Source organism: Pipistrellus kuhlii, unplaced genomic scaffold (assembly GCF_014108245.1).
Source record: "Pipistrellus kuhlii isolate mPipKuh1 unplaced genomic scaffold, mPipKuh1.p scaffold_m20_p_18, whole genome shotgun sequence".
Lineage (NCBI taxonomy): Eukaryota > Metazoa > Chordata > Mammalia > Chiroptera > Vespertilionidae > Pipistrellus > Pipistrellus kuhlii.
In genome coordinates, this window is record NW_023425493.1 from 19,924,134 (window position 1) to 19,951,069 (window position 26,936).

General features: G+C 42.5%; 1 protein-coding gene across 1 annotated transcript in view; it reads right to left on the bottom strand.

Annotated features, from left to right (window-relative positions):
• The window catches only part of BRINP2 (BMP/retinoic acid inducible neural specific 2), a 94,690-nt gene that overhangs the window by 27,260 nt on the left and 40,494 nt on the right, over positions 1 to 26,936 (bottom strand). The window contains exons 2-3 of the mRNA XM_036442671.2: positions 23,739 to 24,079; positions 297 to 487 (exon numbers count right to left, since the gene is read on the bottom strand). Coding sequence (XP_036298564.1) covers positions 297 to 487; positions 23,739 to 24,007 — 460 coding nt within the window. The 5' untranslated portion in view covers positions 24,008 to 24,079. The remainder of the gene's footprint in view (positions 1 to 296; positions 488 to 23,738; positions 24,080 to 26,936) is intronic.

The window sequence follows — 26,936 nt, forward strand, 5'->3', positions numbered from 1 at the left end:
GAAACTGAGAGCACCCCCTGCTGGCAAGGGTTTGTGGGAGTCTATGTGTCTCCCAACCTCTTTATCCCATCCCCCTTCTCAGGAAGATGCTGAGAAGCAAACAGCAATATTCTGGAATGAGTTTGGATATTAAGAAGCTATACTGTTCTCAAAGGCACCAGAAAGGAGACAATTCTCAGGCAATAGGCCAGGAAAAACAAAAGATGCAAGAAGACTATTGAAGCTATACTCAGTGGACCTTAAAGCTATTTTAAACAACCTGGCGACAATTCATGCAGGATCATAGTGTTGCTTACCTCCAAGGGTGGCTGAAAGTAGGAAATGGGTGCCGTACTTTTTGATCAGGTTTTCGGTAACCTGTTGCAGGTTGGGTCTCCTTCCCAGGAGGCGGATATTTCGGATAAACTCTGGGGCAAGAGGCAGTGGCAAACTGAAGAAGTCTCTCCTTTCCAGAGCCAAGTTGTTCACTTTCCAACGGGCAAACTCCCTGGAGGCAAGGTCGAAGGATAAAGAAAAGGTCATTGTATTCTGGAAAAGAGGCACACAGTCCACAGTAGGTCATGTTCTTCTTCCTCTGGAACCTGCTCATCTGTCTCAGCCCACATCTCCCGACGGATACGCCCACTGCCTGAAAGAGGCCCTTTGGCCTCCCCGGCCTCTCATTCCCCAGGCTGTGAGAAAGGCTTTCTCAGCTGGCCTCCATCACAACTTACTTTCCTATCCTTGCTTACTGGAGAGTAGCTGACCACCTTGTTCATGTGAAGGTTGTTATGGTAGTAGTGTAGTAGGGGAAACAAGCAATGCAAACAGCGGTTTTCAGAGATAGAATCTAGTCACAGTTGGCCCCATGTGAGTGGATATATCACCTGTTACGGCCTCAGTTACCTCTTTGTAAAGTCAGATGTTGGTGTAGAACAATAGTTCTCAAATGTTTTGGTCTCAGGACCCCTTCATACTCTTCGAATTGATTGAATTCTCTCTATATATGTGGCTTACATCTATTGCTAATTGTCATTTTAGAAATAAGAACAGAAAAATATTTATTTTACATTACATATCACATAAATAACACATTTTTATGACAATAACTATGTTCTGAAACAAACCTAATTCAGCAAGAAGAAATGCATCACTGCATTTTGCAGATATCTTCACTATCTAGCTGAGCAGGTGAGGATTGCATAGTCAGATTTGCTTCTGCACTCAATCTGTTATGATAGTTGTGTATGTTCTTCTATGGTGCCATACTAAGATTAACAAACATAGTTTCTTAACAGTTAGTTCCAGTGTGCAATCTGAACCCATATCAATGAACTCCTCCTCTGTTACATTAAAATCCAATGTTCCACATTGTTCTTTGAATAGATCTTTCTACCCTTCTGATTTTGTAACATCATGCATTAGTCATCTGGAAAATATGGGAACACTGAGTTATTCAGATCTTCCACATTTTGACACTTTTCATTATATAATATCAAAACATTATATTCATTAATATTACCACCAATCTCATCAGAAAAGTCTTCAAATATTGGAAAACTGTCAAGCTCATGGTGACAAATAGGAGTTCTCCAAAATTCTATTTTTTTTTTGTTTGAAAGCTTAAATTTTATCATCGGTAATAAATACTGTCAGTTGTTTTTCTTAAAGAGGCAGGCTTCCTGCATATTTTTTTTGAGAAAATGTCTGCCAAACACTGAAGTCTGAATAACCATGGTTTGTCTGTTGGTTGTCAAGAAAAAATTAGTTCCATAAAAAAAGTGGCAAGTTCAGCTCACAACTGAATCACAAAAGTACTTTTTCCTGAGATAACCATCAACTGTCATTCTTCAGTATACTCAGACATGCTTTATGTGCACCTCCTATTTTATCATATAGAAGATTAAAAAGACATGTGCTCATGGGTCATAATCCAATGAAATTAATGAGTTTTACTGCTTCAAAAGAATTCTTACATAAAACTAGCGTACATGTGCATATGTGTATGTATAGAAGCAAATATGTAATGATTAAGAATATATGACCACTGGTGTCATTTGATATAACTGCCTTTATTCAAACTAGATGCTAGAGGTTTTATTTATGTTTGTTTTTGGATCTTCAGTGTAAATATCAACATGGACATCCTGAAAGGAACTCAGGGGACCCACATTATGAAAAGCCCTATTCTAGAAGAGGCAAAGTTCATTTCCAGTGCCATCTAGAATTTTAATCTTTATGCTTTGCCCCCCCCCCCTCACTGAATTGTTTGTATTTGAAAGGGAACCAAGATTTCCAAGGAGGGGTCTTTGTCCTGGGATGAAATGTGAAAGATCATATCCATTAGTAAGAAAAGAGTTTTTCATACCTCTGTAATTATACAAGTAAGGACCAGCTTCACTGCCTTAGTATCTTCTCAATCTTATTATCCATCCCAACTCTTCTCCTCATGACAGTGCTAAGCCTTGGTCTAATCTTTCCACATACCCATGAAGTACAAATGATAGGGGTGCAAAGGAATAAAATAATTCAAAATAAATTTTAAAAAAACACGCCCCATTTGAGGCTATAGAATCCCCACATCTAAATCTAGAGACAAAGACAGAGAGGAGGGGCCCAGGCCAAACATTACCAGGGAAACAAAAGAAAAGGGATGATTAATAATTTACAGTTCTAACAAAGTCTTAAAATTCCTGCTGTCGGCGCTATTTAAGCAGGGAAGTCCATAATAATATATTATTATTTATGTCTTTTGTGCATAAAATGCTAAACTTTAATATAAGTACAGGGTACTTGTCAAAAGTGTTTTTATCCAAAATCTCACTAGCATGTGAAAAACAGTCGCTTGATCTCATTTCTAAATTGCTAGCTGGCTAATAAAAAGACATAGAGTAGCTTAATGTTTTAATGAAACAAAAACAAGACCCAATTACAATCTGCCTACAGGAAACTCACTTCAGCTTTAACGACATATATACTGAAAGAATGGAAAAAGATAGTCCATGAAAATGGACACACACACACAAACACACACACACATGCACACAAACACACACAAGCTGGGGAAGCTATACTTACACCAGAAAAAAATAGATTTAAAACCAAGGATTGTAACAAGGGACAAAAAAGGTCATTTTATAGTATATATATATATATATATATATATATATATATATATATAAATTCATTGAGGAGATATAATTTTTATAAATATGTATGCACTCAACATAGGAGCAACTAAATATATATATCAAACATTAACGGATCTAAAGGGAGAAATAGACAGCAGTATAATAGAAGGGGATAGCAATAACCCATCTTCAATAATCGACAGATCATCAAGACAGAAAATTAACAAAGAAACGTTGGACTAGATGGACTTAACAGAGACCTACAGAGCATTCCACCCAGCAACAGCAAAATACATATTCTTCTCAAGTGCACGTGGGACATTTGCCAGGATAGATCGTACATTAGGCCATAAAACAAATCTTAATAAACTTAAGAAGGTTGACACCTCATCATGATCTTTTATGACCATATGCTATGAAATTAGAAATCAATTACAATAAGAAAACTGGAAAGTTTACAAATACACAAAGATTAAACAATGTACTCCTAAACAAACAATAGGATATAAGGGGAAATTATGTGTGTGTGTATTTCATTTGTAATGAGACAAATGAAAACACAAATATAAAAACTATGGGATGCAGCAAAAGCAGTCCTAAGAGGAAAGTTTCTAACAATATATGCATATATTATGAAAAAAATTATCTTAAAAAAGCAACCTTACTTCAAAGAACTACTAGTAGAAAAGAAGAGACTAAGCCCAAAGTTAGTAGAAGGAAGGAAACAACAAAGCTCAGAGTAGAAATGAAAGACATGGAGACTAAAGAGTCAACAAAATAGATCAATAAAACTAAAAGCTGGTGTTTGTTTGTTTGTTTTGGGAAAAAGTGAACAAGGTTGCTCAGTCCACAGAAGACCAGCACAGGCAGTTAGTTCTGCTACCTCAGATTTTGCATATCTGCCTCAGGGGCTGAGGGCATCAATCTATGGACACAACTGTAACCCATCTGCAGCACCTCCAGCGCCAGCATGCATAGGGGTTGGGAAGGTCTATTACAATCACCTTATGTTAGGAAAAAATCGTGATACAGAGAGGGAAGTGGTTTGTCTGAAGCAATATAACCAGTTGGTACTAGAATCGGAGCAAAAAGCTAGTGTCCGGACCCTCCCCCAGTCCTATTCACAACAACTGTGATGATTTTGACAATAGACAATGAGAGCCAGAGAGTAAAGAAAGCAATTTACACGTCACCCAGTAAGTGGCAGAGCTAAGATTAAGTCAATACCAGACTGCTGTTTCTATAACGCTATTTTACCTTGTGTAAATTAGGTTAAGTGTATTTTATCGCATTTTAATTATTTTTAAATGTTTACTATCTTCTAACAAAAATATTTCATTGCCTGGAACATTTCATTCTTTTAATTATCTACACAAAACATAAGTTTACTGTGTTTCTACAACACAGTGCAACATATACACTGAAGCAAAACCTTTTTGGATTAAGGTGGCTTCGATGCACACATTTGTAGGAGGAGAAATTAAGCCCTAGAAAAAAAAATCAAGACCCTACACAGGGTACCACGGGAGAAATCAGAGAAAAGACCTAATTCAAACTCCTTTAAATGCTCAGGAAAATATAACACAGAATAACAAGGACTTAGAAAAATGGATGATACTGTCTTGGGAAGCTTTTTATGAGCTAATAAAAAAAATAAGGGTTAACGTTTAATGAATTCTTAGAATGTGCCAGGCATTCCAAGCATCTTATAAGTACCAACCAATATAATATTTAAAACAATACTATAAGGGAGAAAATATAATTACCTTTATTTTATGGGTGAGGAAATTGAGGCACAAGTAAGTTAATTTCCCAGTAAGTAATACCTAGTAGGTTCAAGAGTGAGAATTTAAACACAGGTTGTCTAGATCCATGATCAAATCTTTACCACCCTTTCATAGCACCTCTCCTGAGAAGCTCCAAAGGGCAGTGGTTTTGAGTGGAAGAGTGTATAGGGGGATGTGAATTTCATTTCACATAGAATATATGCACTAGGATGAATTGGTCATAAGGTCTAGCAACTGCAGGAAGATTCAGGCTCTGAGGATGTCCAGTGGTTTTCTCTTCGACTTCGCTGTTTCTTCCTGCCCTTTAAAGCCCTTCCTGGAATTAAAATAATGGGGGGGGGGGGATGTCTGTGAGTGGTTTTGAGTCAGAAAATGGTTAAAAAAAAAAAAAAAAAAAAAAATATATATATATATATATATATATATATATATATGTGTGTGTGTGTGTGTGTGTGTATATATATATATGATTATAGAACATATTAATCTGGTTCTTTGCCTCATCTTGAAACCTCAGAGGCAATACTGGAAAGCAGCTGGAACTGTTCAAAGAATAAATGTTCGTTTCTGATTTTTCATTTAGTAGTTCTTTTCCAGTAATAAAAGAATCCAGGTTTCCTTTTCCCTTAGGAAAAAGATATTTTCTACATATTAATTAATTAGCACATGTTACTTCAATGAAGCCTTCATCTTTGTTTCAATCAAGACAGCAAATAAATCTCCATTTCACTTAAGCCATTTCTCCTAAAACCTTCTCCCACTGAGTTTGGTTGGCAGTAAATAATCTGAGAAAGCAAACATTTCAAACACAGGAACGCCCCCCTTGGAAAGTGCTGTTGGAACAGCTGAAGCCAGTTCACCAGGGGCTCACAGGTTAAGCCAAAGGTGCCCAGAGCTCTCTAATGTGGACTTGACCTGTCAAAAGTGTTCACACTGCTCTCCAAAAGGGCCTTCAGTAACCTACTATAATTACCAGAAGTTGAGTCCTTTCCCATTGTATTTTAGATTAGCCCAGAGTGAACAACACATATTTATGACAAAGGCTTATTAACATACCCATAGAATGGTTAATAACAACAAAGTTTAGGAAAGGTGTAATCCAGTTTGATGGGTAAACCTCAGTGTGTTAAATAAAGCAGCTGTACACACTGACACTCAGAAGATTTGAGCTCTAACTCAAAAATCTCGATCTCTGGCTATATTCTGAAATGATTGTAGTTATCTTGGTCCCCAACTGCTTAGCATTAATGGTCCAAATTGTCAAAAAGCCATGCTTCTGGCTGTATATGAGGTTAGGGATTTTCCCAGAATCCAGCAGGAGGAGAGCTGAACAGGCATGCCAAGCCTCAGGCAACAGGAGCTCCTGGGGGCTTGGGACCTGGGCCTGTGCCAGCTCTGGGTTTGCAGCAAAAGTGTCTCCATGACAATACTAAATGGATCAAGGTGTTCCTAATTTGAAAGATGTAAGTGAAAAGGGATGCCTCCCAGCCCCAGCTCCTGACTGTAATGGCAGCAACCATCCCCAGCACTGTGTTCCTTCATGTTACCCAAGGTCAATGAGAATGCTGCCAGCGAGAGTCCCCCACAGGGTCCCACCTCCTGGCGATTAAAGACTCAGAAAGAGCACAGCCAGGGTCTTCCGTCCCAGGTGCTGTCTCCAGCAGCTCCCTGCTGAGGCACCACTTTTCGGGCTTGGAAACTGAGAACATTGATCTGGCTCCCAGTGAAGAGTCATTACCTATGAAGCCTCCCTCCCTGGGAAGCCTTGAGGGAGAGAGTATTTAAACAACAACAACGAAAGAAAAAAAAATCCATAATTTCGGAACAAAAACAAAGCTATACCTCAAGTGAGGCTGACATGTCGTAGTAATGAATCCTGCAGCCTATAGTGCAGGCAGTGGTGCTGAGATCCTAACAGCCGAATTATTCTGTTACCAGTTTCTAATCGACGTCTCCTTCCCTCTGTGTGAGAGCCCGGTCAGGCCCATTCCCAAGGCCACTGACATGGGAATTTGGAAAGGCCATTTCCTGTGTCCTGAGTGTGCAGCTGCTCCTCTCCCCGGCTGTGCCCCACTCTTTAGGCCGGACACCCGTATGGATGTGCTCCAAGTGCCAAGAGCCCATTTGTCCCTCCTGAGTTAGACTCCAGGCTGGTTCACTGTGGAGGGAATCAATGTTCCCTCCAGCAGAGCCAACCCATCACCACATGCCAACTCAGGCAGCATTTCTCAGAATAGGATCTGATCTGAAGAGTTGGCAGAGGTCTTAAGGCAGCCGTGGAGCCTGGGATGCCCACCTCCAAGCACTGCGTTGAAAGCAATGGTAGAAAGAATGTGCTGTTGTGGTAGCGACTAATCCCCTTCCCTGACCTATTTCGGATAATCTCTGTTTTGGGGGCATGTTCCTCCAAACTTCAGTATTCAAAGGGATTGCAGTGCTGAAAGGGACTGAGTTATGGATTCTCCAAATGGTTATTTTGGTATGACCCATCTTGTAAGAAAAAAATATGATTGGTTTTTCTTGAAAAATTAAGGAAGACACATGATGAGTTATTGAATAAAATATTTAAGAACTTTGAAGCAAAAAGGATGGATTGGCCTTAAGCCAAGGCCTTAGTTTCCTTGTCATTTTTTTCTGTGACTTGACTTGGTCTATGTTAATTGTCAATCACTGTCCCATGGGAAATTTTCTCTCATTCCAGCCAGCTCCGGATAAATGCAAATATCTTTGTTCTCAAAAACTCCCTTTCTTTTGGAGTTGCCTTTTCCCAAATAGCTTGAGTCTTGCCAGTTTGATGCAGTAGTCTCAATAAACCCTGCTCATCTTTGGGCCACTGATGTCCAGACACAAAGCAGCTTTTCTGTCCTCATTTTCTGTTAACATATCTCATATCTTGGTCTGTGGCTTCCAGCACAGAACCCAACCCATCAAGTTAAGATGTTACCCTTTTTCTTTTTCTTTTTCTTTTTCACTGGGCTCACATTCTTCATCTTGAAAAACTCACATGAATAAGAATAGTCAGAGCCAACACACACATAAAGGATGCCAGTTACTTGCCTCGGCAACTCAGCTGTGATGGTTTCATATTCTCTAAGTGGACATGTTAGAAGCTGAGGGATCTGTGGTGTTTTGGCTCCTGTATAGAAGGCAGTATTTCTAGACACATTACATCATCAGGAGATTCCTATCTCAATATCACATTATTGTAATGTACTTGGCTATTAGAGCCTTTACTGCTATAATGAATAGGACACCATTAATTTAAGCTATCAAGAAAAATTGTAATAAACATCATAACCTCTACTAGTAATATTGGTATAAAGCTTTCTTTTAGATTTTTTAAAAATTTGTACACAATTTTCACATATGCTCAACTATTTAATCTATACAAGGACCTTAGAAAGGAGGAGTAGAAAATATAATTACTCAACTATTAACCTTTACAGGTTAACAAATGAAGTGACAGAGAAATTGAGAAAATGACCCAGTCTCAGTTGATCAGCAATAGAGTGTGATGAGATCCCAGGCCATGCTGTGAATGCTTTCCTGCCTTTGTCTGTGACCTATGTGCAAGTTCAGAGACCACTGTACACCTTTATCATACTTCTCAGGAAATACTTTTGCCCTGTTTTCCACTGTGACTGGGAGAAATCCACAGGCAGGAAGGCTTCCATCCAGGAGCCATGGGTTAAATATCTGGGCCCTGAACCTCTGAGGGCACAGGAGCAGAATGGAGGCCAGCCCTCCCATGATGACCACAGCCCCTGTCTCTCGTCCTGTCTGGAAGAATTCAAGAAGCCTGGCATGGAGGTAATTTAACAGCCTGCTGTATTCTCACACAATGGCCTGTAAACAATGATTGGCCAATTTCATTCTAATCTTCCCAATTTTGCTCTAATTAAAATCAAGCTGCAGCTTTCAAACAGTTTAATTAAGGCTGATTGGGAGAGAAGACTCAAGCTTATAGGAGAGGAAGAGACCAATGTTTATGGAATCTCACACTGTCATGTTGGGACTCCAGGGTTTGGAGAGGGCACTGCGAGTTGTGTAGAATCAACATGAAATGCAAACAGACAGGTTGGAAGGAGGATCAGTGGATCTGAGAGGGTAGAAGGAAATGAAAAGGGAGCTAAGATCTGTGTTTTTCCAAGTACAGAAACCTCAGCTCTTCTCTGACCTCTCAACCACTCCCTGCAGCTCCTCCATTCATCTGTGGAAAATGGCTCTGGTCACCACTCTACCTCCCATGTCTTTGTTTTTGCTCAGCAAGCAGACAGCCTGTGCTATGCTTGTCCCCAGCAAATGTCCATGGGCCACTCTTATCTACTTAACTCTAAGAGAATTTCCCCAGACTCACAGTTCCTTCCATTATTCTACAAGTTTATTCCTTTTGCAGTGAGATAGCCCTTCTGGTATTTGGGTGCATTTACTTTTCATATGGGCCACTCTTCTTTGGACTAAATATTTTTAGTTCCTTTAGTACAGTTTCCAGATTCCCCAGGCCCTTTATGTTCCACCTTATCTGCTTGCAATCTAGCTAGTGAATATATTTCTTTTTTAAAATCCAACTTAAACACAATCCAGTGGGTATCCTCTGAGCTACTGAGAGTACACTAGGATACAACATCTGAATATGTACAGCATTATCATCATCATCATAACTATCATCACAGTGCCTCTTTTCTGAGCCCCTGTGTTGCCAGGCTTGGGACTGGATGCTTTATATATTTTTTAATCATCACTAGTATCTTCCAAATATAGTGTATTATATTGACTCCTCATTCTCATCTAATTACAATAGCCCTAGACTTTGCAGTATTGCTTACTCATATAGAGGGAGCTCATTTACCTCCACCATTGATATTAGACTTGGCTATGTAACTTTGATTTGGACAACAGAATATGGACAGAAGTGACAGTGTGCCAGTTCTTGGCCAAGATCTCATAAGTCATTGCATTATTCCACTGTCTCTTGCATCTCTGCATTCACCTTTAGAGTTGCTTTCCCAGGTAGCTGCAGGTTTCTCCTTACAGCCTGTGCCCCAGGAGACACATCATTGGAATAAAGACCTCATGACCCCCTTACAGGCCTGCATCCAAAAATATAACTAACCAAGCCAACCTACAGATGCATGAGAATAAGTGATTCTTGTTTTCAGCTACTGAGTTTTGGGGTATTTTCATATGCATAGTCATAGCAGTAGTTAACTGATACACTCCACATACTTTAGTCCTATATAGCTAAGCTGGCTGAGATTCAGATAATTTAAGTATCTTAGTCAAGGACACTTAGTTAAGCAACAGATGGAGAAAGCTGATAATCTTTCTACTATACATATTTCCTTTATTAATGCACTTGAGTATTGTAATCTTTACATTTATTTATGCATTCATTGGTTGATTCTTAATATTGCTCTGACTGGGATTGAACTTGCAACCTTGGCATATTGGGATGATGGTCTAATCCACATGTGTCAAACACAAGGCCTGCGGGCCAAATCCGTCCCGCCAGGCCTTGCAATGTGGCCCGCAACGCGCTGTCATCACTGCACTCCGCTGCGTTTCCATCACAATGACAGTTTATGACTGTTCAGTAAACCATTCGGCCCGCGATTTAGGCTGGATTTTAGATTTTGGCCCCTTCTCTGATTGAGTTCGACACCCCTAGTCTAATCAACTGAGCCACCTGGCCAGGGTTATTGTATTCATATTTTAAAAGTCAAAAGTATTCATGACTAACAGTAATGTAATGATCAACCAAACCTCACAATTTTTTCAGCTCCATATTTCTTTTTTCACAGCTAAGTCAGATTTTCTATATATTTGTAAAGTTGACATTTTGAACTTAAATTTAGGGCTTTGCATTTTACACCCCCCTCCCCACCACCACCACCACCACCAAGCTTCCTCTGTATTAAGTATAGCAATGTGACTGAACACAGGCCTAGCCCCTAAGATTTGCCATGAAGTCCTTCATGCTCTCTCTCTCTTTCCTTGTCCACCAGGATCCGGTGTTGGATCTGAGGTCCCAGAGTGATTAGGTAGAACAAACCTTGGTCCTGAATGATTTCATGAAGCAGTCTACTTTTAACCCTTCCCTAAAGAGAATGTGACATGAACAATAAAACAAAACAACTTTTATTAAGTCATTGCGATTTGGGGACTGTTTGTACTTGCTTTAGCCTACTCCGACTAATACTAGCTTGATTATGTCAATCTCATATTCTAGCCTGGCAAAATGATCTCCACTCTTAGTTCTATTGTCTGTCTAGATTAGGGTCTCTTTCGGTTACCTGACTTTTATTGTCTGCGAGGTCAAACACCCATGCCTCCACTTCTCAGCTCAGCAGCATCCCCATTGGGGCCTCTCTTTTTGTTTTATCTGGGTGGGAAATGGTGTTGGCCTCGAGGCCTCAACTTTGATGCTGCGGGGTCATGGCATGTGAGTCTCTCGGCAGGGAAAGCACTTATCACTGTTCAGGTTTATTTTGTACTATTGATAACTATAAAATCAATGGATAGATTAACTCAGACTATAGTTAGGGAGAGAAGTGTGGATTTTAAGTGATAAATCTGATTAATTTATGGAAATTGCGGTAGGAAAAATTTAATAGAGTAGCACTGACTCATCTTCCTTTCCTCTCTATCCACAGATCTTCCTCCATTTTTTTCACCCTCTTCTCAAGATTCCCTATGCTATTGTTTTCCACATGTACTCTCAGGAGTCCAGTCACAAAAAGAATGAACACTATTTTGAAGTAAACCAAATTTGTTTTTTAGTTATCACCGAAGAGTTCTATAAAGAAAGGCCTGTTTTTACACCCATTTTACTGATGAGAAAACTGAGGCACAGATACAAAATAACTTGTACAAGTTCACACAATTAGAAGTAGTATGACTGTAGTTTAAACCCACATGGTACGAGTGCAGAGCCTGGAGTCTCAACGACTTGCTCACTGCTTCATGTAATTTAGTCGCAGGACATCCTACTCTTACTGAATAATTTCATTCAGCATATCTTTATATGTGGCAGACATGGTGCTGGGAGCTGGATATTATAAAGATGAAATAAGATGTGTCCCTTGACGGAAGGTGTTCAGAACCAAGTGAAGACCAAAGAGAATTAGAAAAAGGAAGGAAGGGGTGAAAGAAGAGGAGAAAGGGAGGGAGGAAATAAGGTAAACAGCAGAAATATGAACAGATTGAAAGGAAATCATAAGTAGGCTAACTCTTGAAGGAGTCAAAAAAGACTTCATAGTGAGGTGATGTTTAAATGGGTTTGGAAAGTGAGTAGGAACTCCCTGGCAGAGAAAAAGGAAGGGGCTTTGCAGGAGGAAGGAAAGAAGCCTCCATGTCTGGGCCAAGCTGGAGATGTTCACCGAGACTGGAACAAGAAGAAACGGTGCCGTATGCTCAGTGATGCAGAGTCCGTATCATTGAATATTTGTCAAAATAGTGAAAGGGTGATTTTGAAGTGAACGTTCATTCTTTAAAAAAAAAAAATGCATTTGGATTTTATCATGTGGGCACCAAGGGACACACAGGAGACCTTACAAGAGGTTGAACAAAAGAAAAGAGAGAAGGCCCAGTGGTAAACGAAGAAGCTGGAGAAGAGAGAAGGCTGGATTCTGAGGTGGAAGCCTTCCCACTCCCATGGCAGGTGGGGATGGGAAGAGGAAAAAGTCCCAGCAGCTGTGTGCCTGACAGCCCAAGGGGGCACAGCAAAGGAGACAGAGATACAATCGTGTCGTAGGAAACATGGCAGGGGCCATGTGGCTATGATTTTACCACAGAAACTGGGTCCAGCTGAGAAAAAGTTAGGGTTTCCCCCCTATATTTAACTTGAATGGAAAATCTGTGTTCTTTCACCACAAGCCTAGCACTTATTTCCAATTTTTCTTGAAGCATTGATGCTTTGGTTCCAAAGGAGAGTCACCACTCTTCTAAGGTGGCCTGTGACCTAGCAGCACCCTCACAAGCATTGGAGAATTGCAGAGAATGCAAAGTTAAAGAAGTCTGTGGAAAGGACAGTGCAAGCCAGAATTGGATCAACAGATCTTATGTCAAAATAAATGTCTTATATTTCCTTTATGAAGAAGAATGAAAAGAGAACACAGCTTGAGGGAGAGAATGTGAAAGGAGGGGAAGAGAAAAAAGAACTTCTGGAGAATAGTTGCAAGTATGCTGACAAGTTTAGGATCAGGGAGAATAATAACTATTGTATCTTCAGATCTCTAGGGATGTGTCATGAAGAATAGGCCCTTGACTTGTTTCACAGAAATAAGAGGAAGCAGAGTCAGGATCCATAAGTGGAATTATGGGAAGAAAGAGTGTGATTCAATATCAGAAAGAGTGTGATTCAAGATTCTTATAGTGTTTGGGGCTGTCGAATGGAAATTGGCCTCCTGAACATTCAAGAATGGAACTGCTCAAGCCCAGACTGTTGACTGCCTTGTTGGGGATTTGTAGAGCGGTTGTCTGCGTTGAGTAGGAAATAGCTGACTTTAGGTTTAAGTATCAGGCATCCCTCGGTTCTATTCTGTCCCTGTCACCCATGTTGTTGGGCTTCCTTGCACACCTAGGCACTGTTTTTGCAGCTTTGGCTTCCTGACCCAGGCCAACCCCTAAAGTTGTGGCTCCCAGATTTAGTCTCTCAGCCTTCAGGCACCTAACGGACACCACCGTCCTTGGTGGTCACAGAAGACAAAATAATGTGTTATCAGCTTCTAGAGCTACACTTCTATTGAGTCTCATTTGAGCATGAGGTTCTAGCTGAATGTTTGACTTGCACACACCCACCTTTTTTTCCACACTCTTTATCAAGCTCACCATTTAGCACACTCACAGAACTAACTGAGCAAGAGGCTGGCTTACCACACTGAAGTTTACTGCTGTTACTAGTAAACCAACGACGTAGCTTATGTCGAGGGATCATTAGATGGTTTCATGCCTCTGGGCATCCAGGGGAACTTACTCCCCAGAGCCTTTCTTCCTGTCCCTCTTCCGTCACTAGCATGTCCCCAGGTAAGGCCCAGACTCTCTGGGCACGCAAGGAGCATGAGAATCCTCCCAGCACTGGGGCTGGTAATGAAGGCTTGGAGCTGTGCTGGTTCTGGCGACTTCATTTCTCTCCCTTGAGGACTCCTATCTGGCCAGTGAAACTTCTTACTCTGACTCATTGTGACTTCCAGAGCTTGTTTGTTCTTTGCATGCAGAGGGAGAAAGAAGCACATTCTGGGTTCAGGGGAGAGATTGGCATGGTGGCAGAATCAGGTGCAGAGGGGAAAACACAGCCAGATCATTGCATTGTCCCCAAATCCTGTCCTCGTATAAGAGCCCTACTATGCCCGCCCCACACCTGTAAGTCCTAAAACTGAATCGGGAGTCCAGCCCTGGGTCTCATTCGGAGTTTTATTGGAATCCACGGTGTGCTGTGCATGCAGGGAATAAGCAGAGGTGACCCAGAGGACATACCAATCTTGTCACTGTAAGAAATTCCAAATTTACAAACTAAGCAGTGGTTATTTGCAGCACCAAAGATTTTTTTCTGGCTTTGTGAAAATGTCGCTCCCATGTAGATATTGGTGTTTATAGATCAGTAGCTATCTGATCCTAAAGTCAGGGGCTAGAAACTGACTTAACACTGAATTTTTATAAGCCAGGCCAAAAAAAAAAAGAGGCTGCTTTTTGAAAATGGTATGAAGTGCCCCTCCAGTAGAGGATTCAAGTTACTTAAATTTAGTTTACATTGCCCACTACAGAAGTGCACTGGCTTTGCTGCGGGTGAGTTGCTTCTTCCCATGAAAGGTTCCCCAGTGCACAGGTGCAGATGGAGGACTCTGGTGGAAACAGAACCACAGTACCTTTGTGTGGCATGTGCCACCCTCCAGCTCCTTGAAGCCCACCTTCTGCCTCCCAAAGCTCGGCGAGAACGCCACCAAGGGGAGCCGGGGCCCAGGGCACAGGTGGTTATGACTGGCTTTCCTTGGAGTTGTGAGAATCCAGGCTCAGATTATTTACTTCATTCAATAACAATTTAATGGTCAGGTACTCTATTTTATGGGTTGAGTGCTGGCTCTTCTTACCAGTCATGTGACATCCCTCTAATCTCAGTGTCTTTATCTGTAATGAGTGTGTACAAATAGCATCTCCTTTGAATGAGGAGAATTGCATATCGCTTAATAAAATGTTGGGCATATGTGAGCACCCAGTGTATATTAGCTATTAATGTTTATGTTCTTTATGTTTCATAGTAAAAAGAGAGTCATGTGTGCTCTTTCCCTATACTAAATAGAAGCTTTGGCTAACTTGTTTGTCCTCCTGGAACCATCTATTTTCTTGGCCCTTGTCCTCCTTTTGTCCCACAGGGGAGTGGAGGAGATTGGTGACCCCTGCTGTCCTGTGGTCCACATTTCAATATTGTGTCGAGTCAAAGCATTAAGCTCCCAGCTCACAAAAGGCTCTTGTCCCTTGGGTACCATGCCCTCCAGTGGACAGCCCCACTGAGGCTCCCCCCACCCCCATCTCGCTGGTAGCTCACTTGCTGGAGCTCCATCAGAGGCCACGTGGCCAGCCCATCCACACCACCAGCCATGACCTCCCTAGGCTTCATTAGGATTGGGCAAATCAATCCAATGGAATCCAGCTCCAAACCGTCCTCTCCAGCCCAGGCTTCATGGTGATAAATCTGCCCCATGGCCCTCAGGGCCTCGTGAGTATGCTCCCGTCTTCTATCCTAGAGGGGAAGGCAGGTGACAGACAGGGGAATCAGACCCTCCACATACCGCACTTTCTGACCTCACAGACCCCTGGCCACTTCCAGTCACTTGCTCCAGGTTCTTCCTTGAGGGCAGAGCTCCCTGAAGCCTGGGATGCATCCTGTTCACACGATGTCCCCCAGCACTTGTGGAGTGGCCAGCACACCCAGATGCTCAATACATGTGCCCAGTAAATAAATGCACCGTGTGCTACTCACTGTTCTGAGCTTTCTGAGGACTGAAATAATTTTCTTGCGGGAGATGTGAGAAGCCCTCAGGGGGGATAAATGTGGCAGAAACTGAATAAAGAAAAAAAAATTGAGATTCTCTGACCCAGAAAAAGCTCTTCTCTCACAAAGAAGGAGGGAAAAAAGGTGGAAAAAGAAGAGACCACATGAATAGCCAGTGTCCCTGTCTGTCTGATCCTGTGTCCTGACAATTTCTAGATGAAGCTCACCTCATGCCTTTCTAAACATACATGTCTCTAAGTACCAATTCATTCATGAATAAAATTAATTATTTCTCAAAGCAAAAATTAATCCTCTTTTTTTCTGCCTGGCTGACGCAAGATCTTTCTTTTGAATCTCAATGGAAAATGAACCCAATTCTGCCTTCTCCCCCTGGCCATCCTGCATTCTTTCTTCAGTTCTTGCACATTTTTATTTTTTCATTTATTCTTTACAGACCATCTTTGCCATCGTATTTTGAGTCAGGGTGGATAACCTGGTTACAGCCCCAAAGAGATGGGAAAATGTGGGGTGAGAGTCATTTTGTCCTGGGGGAACCTGGGACTGGCATCCTGGAAACTCATTCTGACATTGCATTCGAAGGCTGAATCTATCCATCAATCACTGAGCATGTCCTAAATGTCCTCCTCTCTGCAGCACTTGAGATGTGACATTCTGATGTGTTTTCCGGTGTGTGTGCTGTCATTCAAACTGGGCTGCTGAATTCCCAGAAATCACTAAAACTGTTTCTCTCTCTCTCTCTCTCTCAGCCTGCTCATGTGTCCAGAAAGTTCTGCACAAAGAAAATGCACCATAAATGCCCATAGGAGAACCAAGTGAGCACATGCAAGATGTGGAAAGCTTCCTCTAAATTCAAACTTTTCAGCATAAATGACGCTGGATTCTCAGTTGACCCAGTAAGTTTACAGGACCTGAAAGCGCTGCTTACCATTTCATCACCTGGGGAATAGTCGCCCACAAGAGAAATATCCTTAGGTCCTGCCTTCTCCAGACATACTTCATTTCCTCACCCCTAATGCAGAGAAATGACAGGCCCCACCAGGTGAGTGTTTTGAAACTGCATTCTGGAAGAAACCAGTGTTTCAGAGCCTTTTGGCATTTTGAACAGATGAATTATGGTGAAAATAACATAGTGGGGCAGAGCAGGGGAAGGAGAGACACACTCAAGTGCATCTTGACATTGATTTCAGATGTGTGGGACTGGCTGCCTAGTTCCTGAACCACACCTTTGTCTCCAGGCCTTGGGGAATACTGTTCACCACACCAGCCCCCCTGCTATCTCCCTCATTCACTGGGTTTGGCCTGTACATCACCTTTTATTCCAGCTTTCCTTGACCTTTCTTTGCTGGGTGACCTGGCTCTGTATTTAAATGTGCTTATCTATAAGTTCCATCAGATGAAGAATGGTGTTCTTCTTGTTCATGGTTTATTATTAGAATTTTTCAAAAGCAGAAGCACAGAGTCAGCCCTCAAAAATGCTGAATGAACATTGCTCTTCGTAGACTCTTGATCCATAGTTGCTTCTTTTGTGCTGGTTCTCCTTTTCCAAGAGAGAACACCTTCCTCTCCCATGTCAGAGAAGGGGCAGGAAGGACTCTGCTCCCCCTCCAGACACCCAGGACTGGAATTCCTTTGATAAAGATTTCAAGCCCTCTAGATGGCATGTGATATGTCAGAGGTGCTGTACACTTAGCCAGTGCAGAACTCTTGGTTAAAGCAAATTCTCAACATTTCATCTGTCCCTCTCTCTCACCTCAGTGGGTTGGGGAATAGTGCCTATGACCAGACCTGCAGGCTGGTCATGGCCGCATTGCCTCCCCTTTTGCTCTCACTTGTTTTCCTCTGTGCACCATGCCTTTCTCTCCTTCCATCCCAGTGCACTCTCTGATTGTCAAAATATAAACCCACCCAGTGTAAAGTTCAGAGATCAGCCAGTTCAGTCGGATGACAGTCATTTTCCAAGAGACCTCCCCTCCTTCCCTGCCTGTCCCACCCCCTGAGAACTGTGGCTTCCCGCCCTCAGAGTTCCCTGTAACTGTGTGGTAGCAGCCTTTGTCTGTCCTGGTAGCCATATGAATGCCTAAGGAATCGCTGGGATTTACCCAGGCAGGCTGAGGTTGCCTTTGGTTGTCGTCTGTTTACATGGACTGTGATCTCTTAATTAGAGATGGTGGCTCTCCCAGGGCTTGCTGTTTATCCAAATTGGTATTTGTTAGTCTGAGAGAAGTGGTTGGATGATACATCAGCTTGAAGCTGCTCCTGTGATTGCTTCCACAGCTGCTTTCTGCCTCCTCACCTCTCTGCTCCCAGGAGGCACCCACAGGCTGGTTCTAGGCCCTCCAGCCTTTCTGCTTTTAAATTTTTCTCCCAGCTGCTGCATCTATTCTTGTGAGTTCATGTGCCTTGGTACTAATAACTCCTAAATTTAACTTTCCTTGATTATGATTCTGTTTCATCTGTAACATCTTGTCACTATTCTCACTACCTCCAGGGCATCGTGGGAGATGCTGCCTTCCCTTGAAGCCTTCTGTCCATCACCCTGGTAGTTCCTGCTCTCCGCTTGGTCTCCTGAGCACTTAGTGTAACAAAACACAGCATCTCCCAAGCTTTAATGTCATGCTCTTGTGAAAATGCAGGTCCTGATTCCGCAGGTCTGGGGGAGCCTGAGGTCCTGTGTCTTTTTAAGAGCTCCAGGTAAGGCCAAAACTGCTGGGTCATAGACCGCACTTGGAGCGGTGTGGCTCAAATACTTGCTCTTTCCCATTTCTCACTTCCTGTATACATGAGCTATTATTATGTTTCATTTTCTCATCCTGATGAACTGCAAACAAGTTTTCTTTTCTAAGCGTTCTTGTACTGGTGCCTGCTGATAACTTCTTTGTCCTTAACTGCCCTTGTCCATCACATATTCTGATTCTGTGCCTGCTTGTCCCATTGGATATTTCCAGATGCAAGTGCTAAAACACATTCCTGCCTCAACACTGACTACCTTTGGGTACCACTCCACCCTCTTGGCTTTCAGCTTTGTTCTATTTAGGTTCTCAACATTTATAAACGTGGCCAGAATGTAATGCCCTTTTTTTTTTTTTTAATCATTGAAGATAGTTACTTAATATAATTTTTGTTTATCCTCCTCCCAAAAGACTTCTACTGTATTCCCAAATCCTTCCTTTCTAAAAAAAAAAAAAAAAAAAAAAAAAAAAGAGAGAGAGAGAGAGAGAGAGAGAGAGAGAGAGAGAGCTAGAAATGGAAATAATATTGAATATTGACAAAGGTCAATAATTTGGAATTATACCCAACCTTGGTCTCCTCCTAACCACTGTATTATACTCATGGTTCTGTATGGTTTTTAACTTTTTCTCCTAATTTTAATTTATTCCTTCCGAGTTTTAAGTGTTTCATCATAGTGGCTTGGATTTTTTCCAATCCCATGATTATCTCTCTATTAAAGCCTTAATACAAAAAGAAATTAAAAAAAAAAAACAGACTGCTCATTACTTTGATTTGTAGCAAAGAGAGAATGGAACATTATCGCTAGAGTGTTTCAAGAAACCATATTTACATTTGCATCAGCTCAATTTAGGTGCCTGATTAGGTTGCGTGTTATGATGAAGATGCACTTACAGTCAGAGGGAAGTGGCGTGGTCTAGATAATGAGCAGGAGACTACAAGTCAGGAGCCTTGAATGCTATTTCTGGTTGTTCCTCTCTGCCTCTCTGACCTTGAACAAATAAGTCCGTCTAATTGCCTTGGACCTAATCGCCTCCTATGCCTTATAGGACTGCTGTGAGAGTTGGATCACCTAAGTCTTTATTATGGAGTGAAGCAAGAGAGGGAGGTTGGGGATCACAAATGGAATTGGAGATGGGACCTCGCTCTGATGGCTCTGACTAATAGCCTAAGAGTCAGTGTCTGAGAAGTGGGCTGACTGCTCAGATGTTGGTCTGACAGGGCTTGAGGGCATAATGAGAGGTTGGTTATTGGAACGTAAAAGCATGCCAAAATATTGAGTGAGATGATCAAACCATCCTTTTACTTAGGAAGGCTTAACAAGAGTACATATTGTCTTGCTTCTCGTAATGGTGCCATCCTGAGGTTGTCCATGTCACACCTGGGACCAGGTCTGGCAGTGACTGGCTCCTGTAGGACATCCTTAGGAAGGCCTGCTAAGCTGTCGATCTCTGACTTTAGGGGAAAGACTTTCCCCTGTGGTGACTCTAAAACACGCTTGAACCAGTTAGTTCCCTCTGTTAAGACTCTAAAACAGGCTTGAACCAATTAGTTCCCTCTGTTAAGCCTCAAGACCAGGAAGAGTGTGCCCAGAGAAGATCCATGCATTCTTTGATTGAGTTCCTCTCAGAGCAGAGAGGTGAAGGTTAATATGCTTAGAAAGAAAATAACTATTTTCTTTCTTATATAAGATGCTGGATGCTCAGCCCTTAGCAGACATCACAAAGACAGCACCTGTGGCTCTCATCTTGTTACCATCTTGCATTGGCTACTATTTGTTGAGGACAACCTAATAATGGTAGGTAGTAATGATTAAGCACTGTTCTAAGTGCTTTACATCAACCAACATATTTAATTTTCACATTAATTTATTAGTGTTGCACATTAATTTATTTGGACTATTTCTATTCTGATATTACAAAGAAGGAAATTGGAGAGTAAAGATATTAAATAATTTGCTGAGCATTACACAGCTAGGAAGCCACAGCTGCAGGCTTAGAAAACAGGTCAGCTAGCTCCAGAACCTTCCATCAGAAGAACGTAGGCCTATGTGAAAACAAATTTGAAAAATGGAGAGAGCATCAAACTCTGGGGCCCGTGGTTAGAAAGGTCAGAGCTATTCTAGAGCAGCATGTCATCTCCTGAAAGTGAGAACACATGCTGATATCCCAATAAGAATATGTGGGATCCAGAGCCTAACATGAGAACCTTGCCGTCGGCTAGTTCTGACCTGTTCGCACAGCTACAGGATGTCTTTCTCTTAGTGCGAGAGAGCTTCCTGGGATTCTGTACCAAACATCCCTCCTGTTGGAAAGACTTACTCTTTGTCATTACAGTTCATCTCCTTTCTTCTATGGAGAGCACACGAGAATATCATTTTAGATGGACCAAAAGCTTTCTTCTTAGAGAATTGAATGGATTCTGTTTGAGACTGAATATTGCACCATAATACATTTCTGATACTCTCTGTAAGCTTATTATCCTCTAACCTTCTGGATAAAGTGCCCTACTGGTCATGTGAGTGACCCTCTATGTATAGTTTAATAATTTCTTGTGACCCTCTTTCATCAGAGGAAGCAAGATCATGAATTTGTCAAAGGGAGTTGTCACTAGAGACCAAAGGAGAAGGGGGCTAAGAGGGAATTCCCACAGGAACAAGGAGGTGGATCACAATAAAGATGATACAACAAGTCTCCATGGAGCCACCACTTAGCTTGATAACTAAAGGCAAAACTCCCAGAATTCTCCTGGAGCAGCTGTGTGTGACCATTCTTTGGTCCCCCACCAAAGGGTCACAAACCAGAATGCTGCATGTCTGTGAGAATGAATGCTTACTGCCTCCCCAAGTACAGGTTCATGTGCAAGAACTGACACCCCCCCCAAAAAAAAAAACCCAAAAAACAGAATGACACCGTGTAAGAGCTTGTTACACTAAATGATCAGAAAGCCATTGCCAACCAATAGAACGGTTGATAATGCAGAAATGATTACACACTCTCCTCCCCATGGGCTAGCTCAGAGCTGCTACCAAGCCCTCCGTGGCTTCCAGGCTGGGGCTGGGTCTTGCTGAGAAGAAAACTGTTGAGAAGGAAACTGATAGTTGAATCCCTCCAGTTCTTACAGCCCTTGAAGTGGATGATGGTGTTGCAATTCTCAGCCTATTTCAATTCCAATGTACTTTCATAAATATATATATATATATATATATATATATATATATATATATATATATATATATATATATTTGTGTGATAACAGTGCTTCTGAAAGATTTGGGGTAAGCTGAAAAATCTAAGGTAAATTAAATCTCATTTTTGTGGACTGGAGGAATTTTCTGTTTAATATCTCTCTCTCTCTCTCTCTCTCTCTCTCTCTCTCTCTCTCTCTCTCTCTCTCTCTCTCTCTCTCTCTCTCTCTCTCTCTCAGGATTTTGTTTCTCTCAGCTGGATCTGTAACTCTCCAGCCCCTTCATCTGCATGTGCCTATGAGAATCATGTGCCAGGAAATAGGCCTCTATAAATGTATGTTCTTCCCATTTAGGAATCTTCCAGTGCTAAATACCTTAAACCTTGTTTCTGAGATACCATACTGACCCAAACAGATACCATGGTTATTGCAGACATTAAACAAACAAAAAAACCAACCTCTTAGAAATAGAATAATGCCTAAATATATTTCAAGAACCCAGATTCTAGAGTCTGACCATTTGGGAACTAGTGTGGGCTCACCATTTACTAGCTGTGTGTCCTTTGGTAAGTCCCCTAACTTCTCTGGACCTCAATTTCCTCAATTGTAAAAAAGGAGAAGTATTGTTCTTTTTTCCGGCATAGAGTTGCTAGAAGAATTAAAAGAATTAATGTACTGCCCTGGCCAGGTGGCTCAGTTGGTTGGAGCATCACCCCATGTACCAAAAGGTTGCAGGTTCCATCTCCTGTGAGGGCATGTTTGGAAACAGCTCGTTGATGTTTCTCCCTCTCTCTCTCTCTCTCTCTCTCTCTCTCTCTCTCTCTCTCTCTCCCTCCCTCCCTCCCTCCCTCCCTCCCTCCCTCCCTCCCTCCCTCCTTCCCTCCCTCCCTCCTCTCAATTCAATACAAATAAATGAGTTAATATACATAACACAGTGCTAGATCTAGCAAGAGGTCCACCCCTAGAGTATGTTCATATAACTAGACACACATGTTTCACATAGTTAACAACTTCTAGGTGCTTAATAAATAGGCTTTGTTTCTCCTTGTGCTTTTAAGATATTTTCTCTCACATTTTTTCATTGGGAACTAATTTGTAATTGGAAAATAAATGTCTTTGATAAGAGAAAATAAGTTCACCCAGGCTTTCAGGATTGTTTGAAGACTGGGGCATGGTGAGGGGGAAAGAGAATAGACGAGAGGGCAAGTGGGCAGAGGGATGAAGGGGACGTGAGAATTCAGGGATGCACTCTTGGGAGCCCCAGTGTAAGGATCTTGAGGTGCTTCCTGCTTTGCAAGTGCTGGTCCAGCAGTGGGGATTTTATCCCTGCTTTGTCACACGGGCCAGATGGGTCTCACGTTTGACTTTCTGCTCTCTGATACTTCTGAGGATGGGCACCGACGGGCCAGGAAGTACAGCCTGGTTCCCTAAGCAAGGCTAGCTGAGGCTGTGGTGTTGATAGGAATTTTGTCCCTTACCCCAAGCAGCTCCCCAGGCCTCTGGAGCAGGAGCAGGAGCAGGAGCTATCCTGCCTTCATTTGCATGTCTGGGTAATTACAACTCATAAAAGTATCTAACCCATTAGTTAAAACCCGGCCCCAGCATTTGACTCTAACCTCCTGCCGCAGCCCTGGCCACATGCTGACTCTTGCTGCCTCATTTGTCCTCAATTTATAAGCAGCGGAACCTATAAATAGAAACCCTTTTGCTAAGTTCCCCAGGAGGCATCAGCAGGTTTTCCAGCCTTTATGTGTTTTCTTCTTTCTTTTTTTAAACACCAACATGGTAGGCTTGTTTTTTTCTGCCCGCTGCTCCTCCAGCCCTCACTTCTAGCTCAGTCTGCGGGCATTCCAGCTGGCTCACCCGCCCGCCCGCAGGGCCTGTCTGTCCAGGTTGGGTTCTGAAGGAGGCCCCACTCACCTGTAGATCCTGTACCTGGTGGTGAACCCCTGGCGGTACCGCTCCACGAAGTCAGTGTACTCCTGAGCGCGATGGAAGGGGCCCCGGTCCGTGAGCAGCCAGTCCAGGGGCGGCTGGCCAGCTGAGGACGCATGCTGCTCAGGGACCACAGCAGCGGCCGTGGCCGAGACAGCCAACACCCAACCGGGGAGGCCCAGCACCAGCAGGGTTGTCCATGGGGCCGCCGCCGGCCGGAGCCCTCTAAACTGAGTGCCGCTCTGCCACCTCATGCTTCTCCCGGGCGGTTGGTGTCTTCATTCTCTCGCCACACTCTCCCCCTCTGAGCCTCTCCTCCAGGGCCCCTGGAACCAGAAAAGTACACATGGAGATGTCAGGCGAACACCCTGGTCTCACCAATGGGCCTGTGTCATCAAATATCAGTGGGCAGGACACATTCTAGGAAGAGCCCACTCAGAAGTTGGGGCCAAGTATCAATCCTGGATATTCCCAACTTAAAGGCTGGCCCAAGCTAGAGAGATCTAAGACTCAGCATCTGTATAGGATGCTCTCATCAGTCCCTGATCATAGGATGGAGGGACAGAAGCATGCGTGCCTGGACCTCCAGAGTCACTCCTCCACTCCAACTAGGAGATATTGACCACTTTATATGTGCAGGATGATTTTGAGAAGTTGCCCCAGTTAACACACAGTAAGAGAGTTGTATCAGCATTATTATTATTATTATTATTATTATTATTATTGGTTTACATTTCAGTGGGACTCAGTAGTTGAGCTAGGAAGATGCAGAGGTAGAATAGAATATGAACCTAGGTCTGGCTCCATGTCCAGAACTTGTGAAAGCATGCTGGGCTCTCTAAGGAGCTAGAGCAGGCAGCAAGGCAGACCCAGGCTTAAGGGACTAGGTGAGAGAAGAATAATGAGGCCATGCCTGCCCTACTGGATCTTAAAAGATATTATAAAATTCCAATAATTAAAACAGGTGATACTGACCCACAAATTAAATGGGCAGATCAATGATATAGAACAGATGGCTTAAAAATAGAGCTCATTATACAATACATGAGAACTTAATATATATTTAAAAAAGCATTACAGATGAATTGGGTAAGGGATGGAATATTGTATCCATCATATTGGGAAATTAGTTCTAGATGGATTAAAAAATTAAATATAAACAGTAAAATCATAGAAGGGAGAAAATTTCCCAAATGTTTTATAATAACACTAGAGGCCGATGCAAGAAGATTTATGCAAGAATAGACTTTCCTTCCCCTGGCTGCCAGCACCAACTTTGCTCCAGCTGGAGCCACCTTTCCGCCTTCCCATGTTGCCCAGAGGTCCTGAGCACACCGCCCCACCCTACCCTAGCCACTTGGTACCTGCATATGCAAATTAACCTACCATCTTTGTTATATTAATTTGCATACTCACTCCTGATTTGCTCATGGGTGTTGTGAAGGTACGGTCAATTTGCATCTTACTCTTTTATTAGTGTATATTCATTCCTTTTAATTTTTTTTTATATATATTTTATTGATTTTTTTACAGAGAAGAAGAGAGAGGGATAGAGTTAGAAACATCGATGAGAGAGAGACATCGATCAGCTGCCTCTTGCACACCCCCTACTGGGGATGTGCCCACAACCAAGGTACATGCCCTTGACCGGAATTGAACCTGGGACCCTTCAGACCGCAGGCCAACGCTCTATCCACTGAGCCAAACCAGTTTCGGCAGATTCATATCTTTTAGATCATGGGGTAAAGTGATATAAATAAAAAGGAGGAATCAGCCTTACACATGGATGTAACATATTTAATAGGATATAATCTGATAAGGATGCCCAGAGTATTTCTCATTTAATGATTTATTGAAAAACATCAATTGAGGGCGCTGTGCTAAGCATTGGCATTACAGAAGCAGGTGCTCATGTCATTATCTGAAATTCTACCATTAGTGATTAACTCCTCTTATAAAACATTGTTTCTAAAGGCATATTGCTGGAGGGGAGAGAAGGATGCTCATTTTGGAGGCTGGGCTACTTGACACAGCAGTCAGGTAGATGTGCACGAATAGGTAGGCAGTCACATTTCTAAAATGGCCACACATTTCCCATCAGTGCATGCCCTGTCTAAGGCCCTCCTCTTGAGTGTGGACAGGACCTGTGAATAAGATGAGACAACACTCTCATCATCAGGTCAGTAAGCAGTTGACCATCAAATGGGAAAGTATCCTGGGTGGGCCTGACCTAATCAGCCAAACCTTTAACCAAAGATGACCTTTCTCCAGCTGGCCTGGAAGAAAGCAAACACCATGCTGTGGATGTCCTGTGAGGGCCAGGCAGCAAGAGATTTTAGGTGGCTTCTAGGAGCTGAGAGCAATTCCCAGTCAGTAGCTAGTAAGAAGATTAGAATGGCCACAGGAAATGAGCTCTGCCAACAGCCAAATGAGCCCCAGATGAGAACTGTTTCCTCTTTTCAGTCTGGTGAGCCCCTGCGCAAAGGACCCAGCAAACCCATACCTGGACCTGACCCACAGAAACTTCAAATAGTAAATTTGTTTTTATTGTTTTACGCCTTTAAGTTTGTGGTGATTTGTTCGACAGCAATAGAAAAACAATACAGACCTAGAAAAAGACAATGCTACCCCTCCCCCATTCTGCACAAGGCCTGTCCTGGTGAGGGTTCTCTGTGTTCCCTGAAGACTAGCTATTCTTCTCACATGAGAAAAAAGTGAGTGTGGCATTTTCTGCAGCAGAGTGACACCCCTAAATCTGATCACATCCAGCCTCTCTGTCTGGATTATAGACCCCTTTAGATCAGAGGCCAGGTCTTTGTTTTGTAATTCCAACAATCAAGGGCCCCCCAAAAATTGTGAAGATTCAATTGCATGCATTCCATCCAGGGATCACTGTGAGCCAGTGACAGTGTGTGGCCATGGTCCAGCCACTGAACCTCTTGGTGTCCTGTGCTGTAATCTGGGGAATGGTAGCTGCCAGCTCACCTGCGAGTCAAGGGTTTTGTAAGGACAGGTGACAGCATGTGGGAAAAAGAGAGCTCTATTGAGTCCACACGTGCTTCTTGTCATTCTTTGTATCTAATCGTGCTTGCTCAGAGCTCACATTGTGCTAAACCTGACTGAGTGTAGCAGTATCGGCTTTAGAATCAAATGCTTGTGATTGCAGAGCGAGTCTGCTGAGCG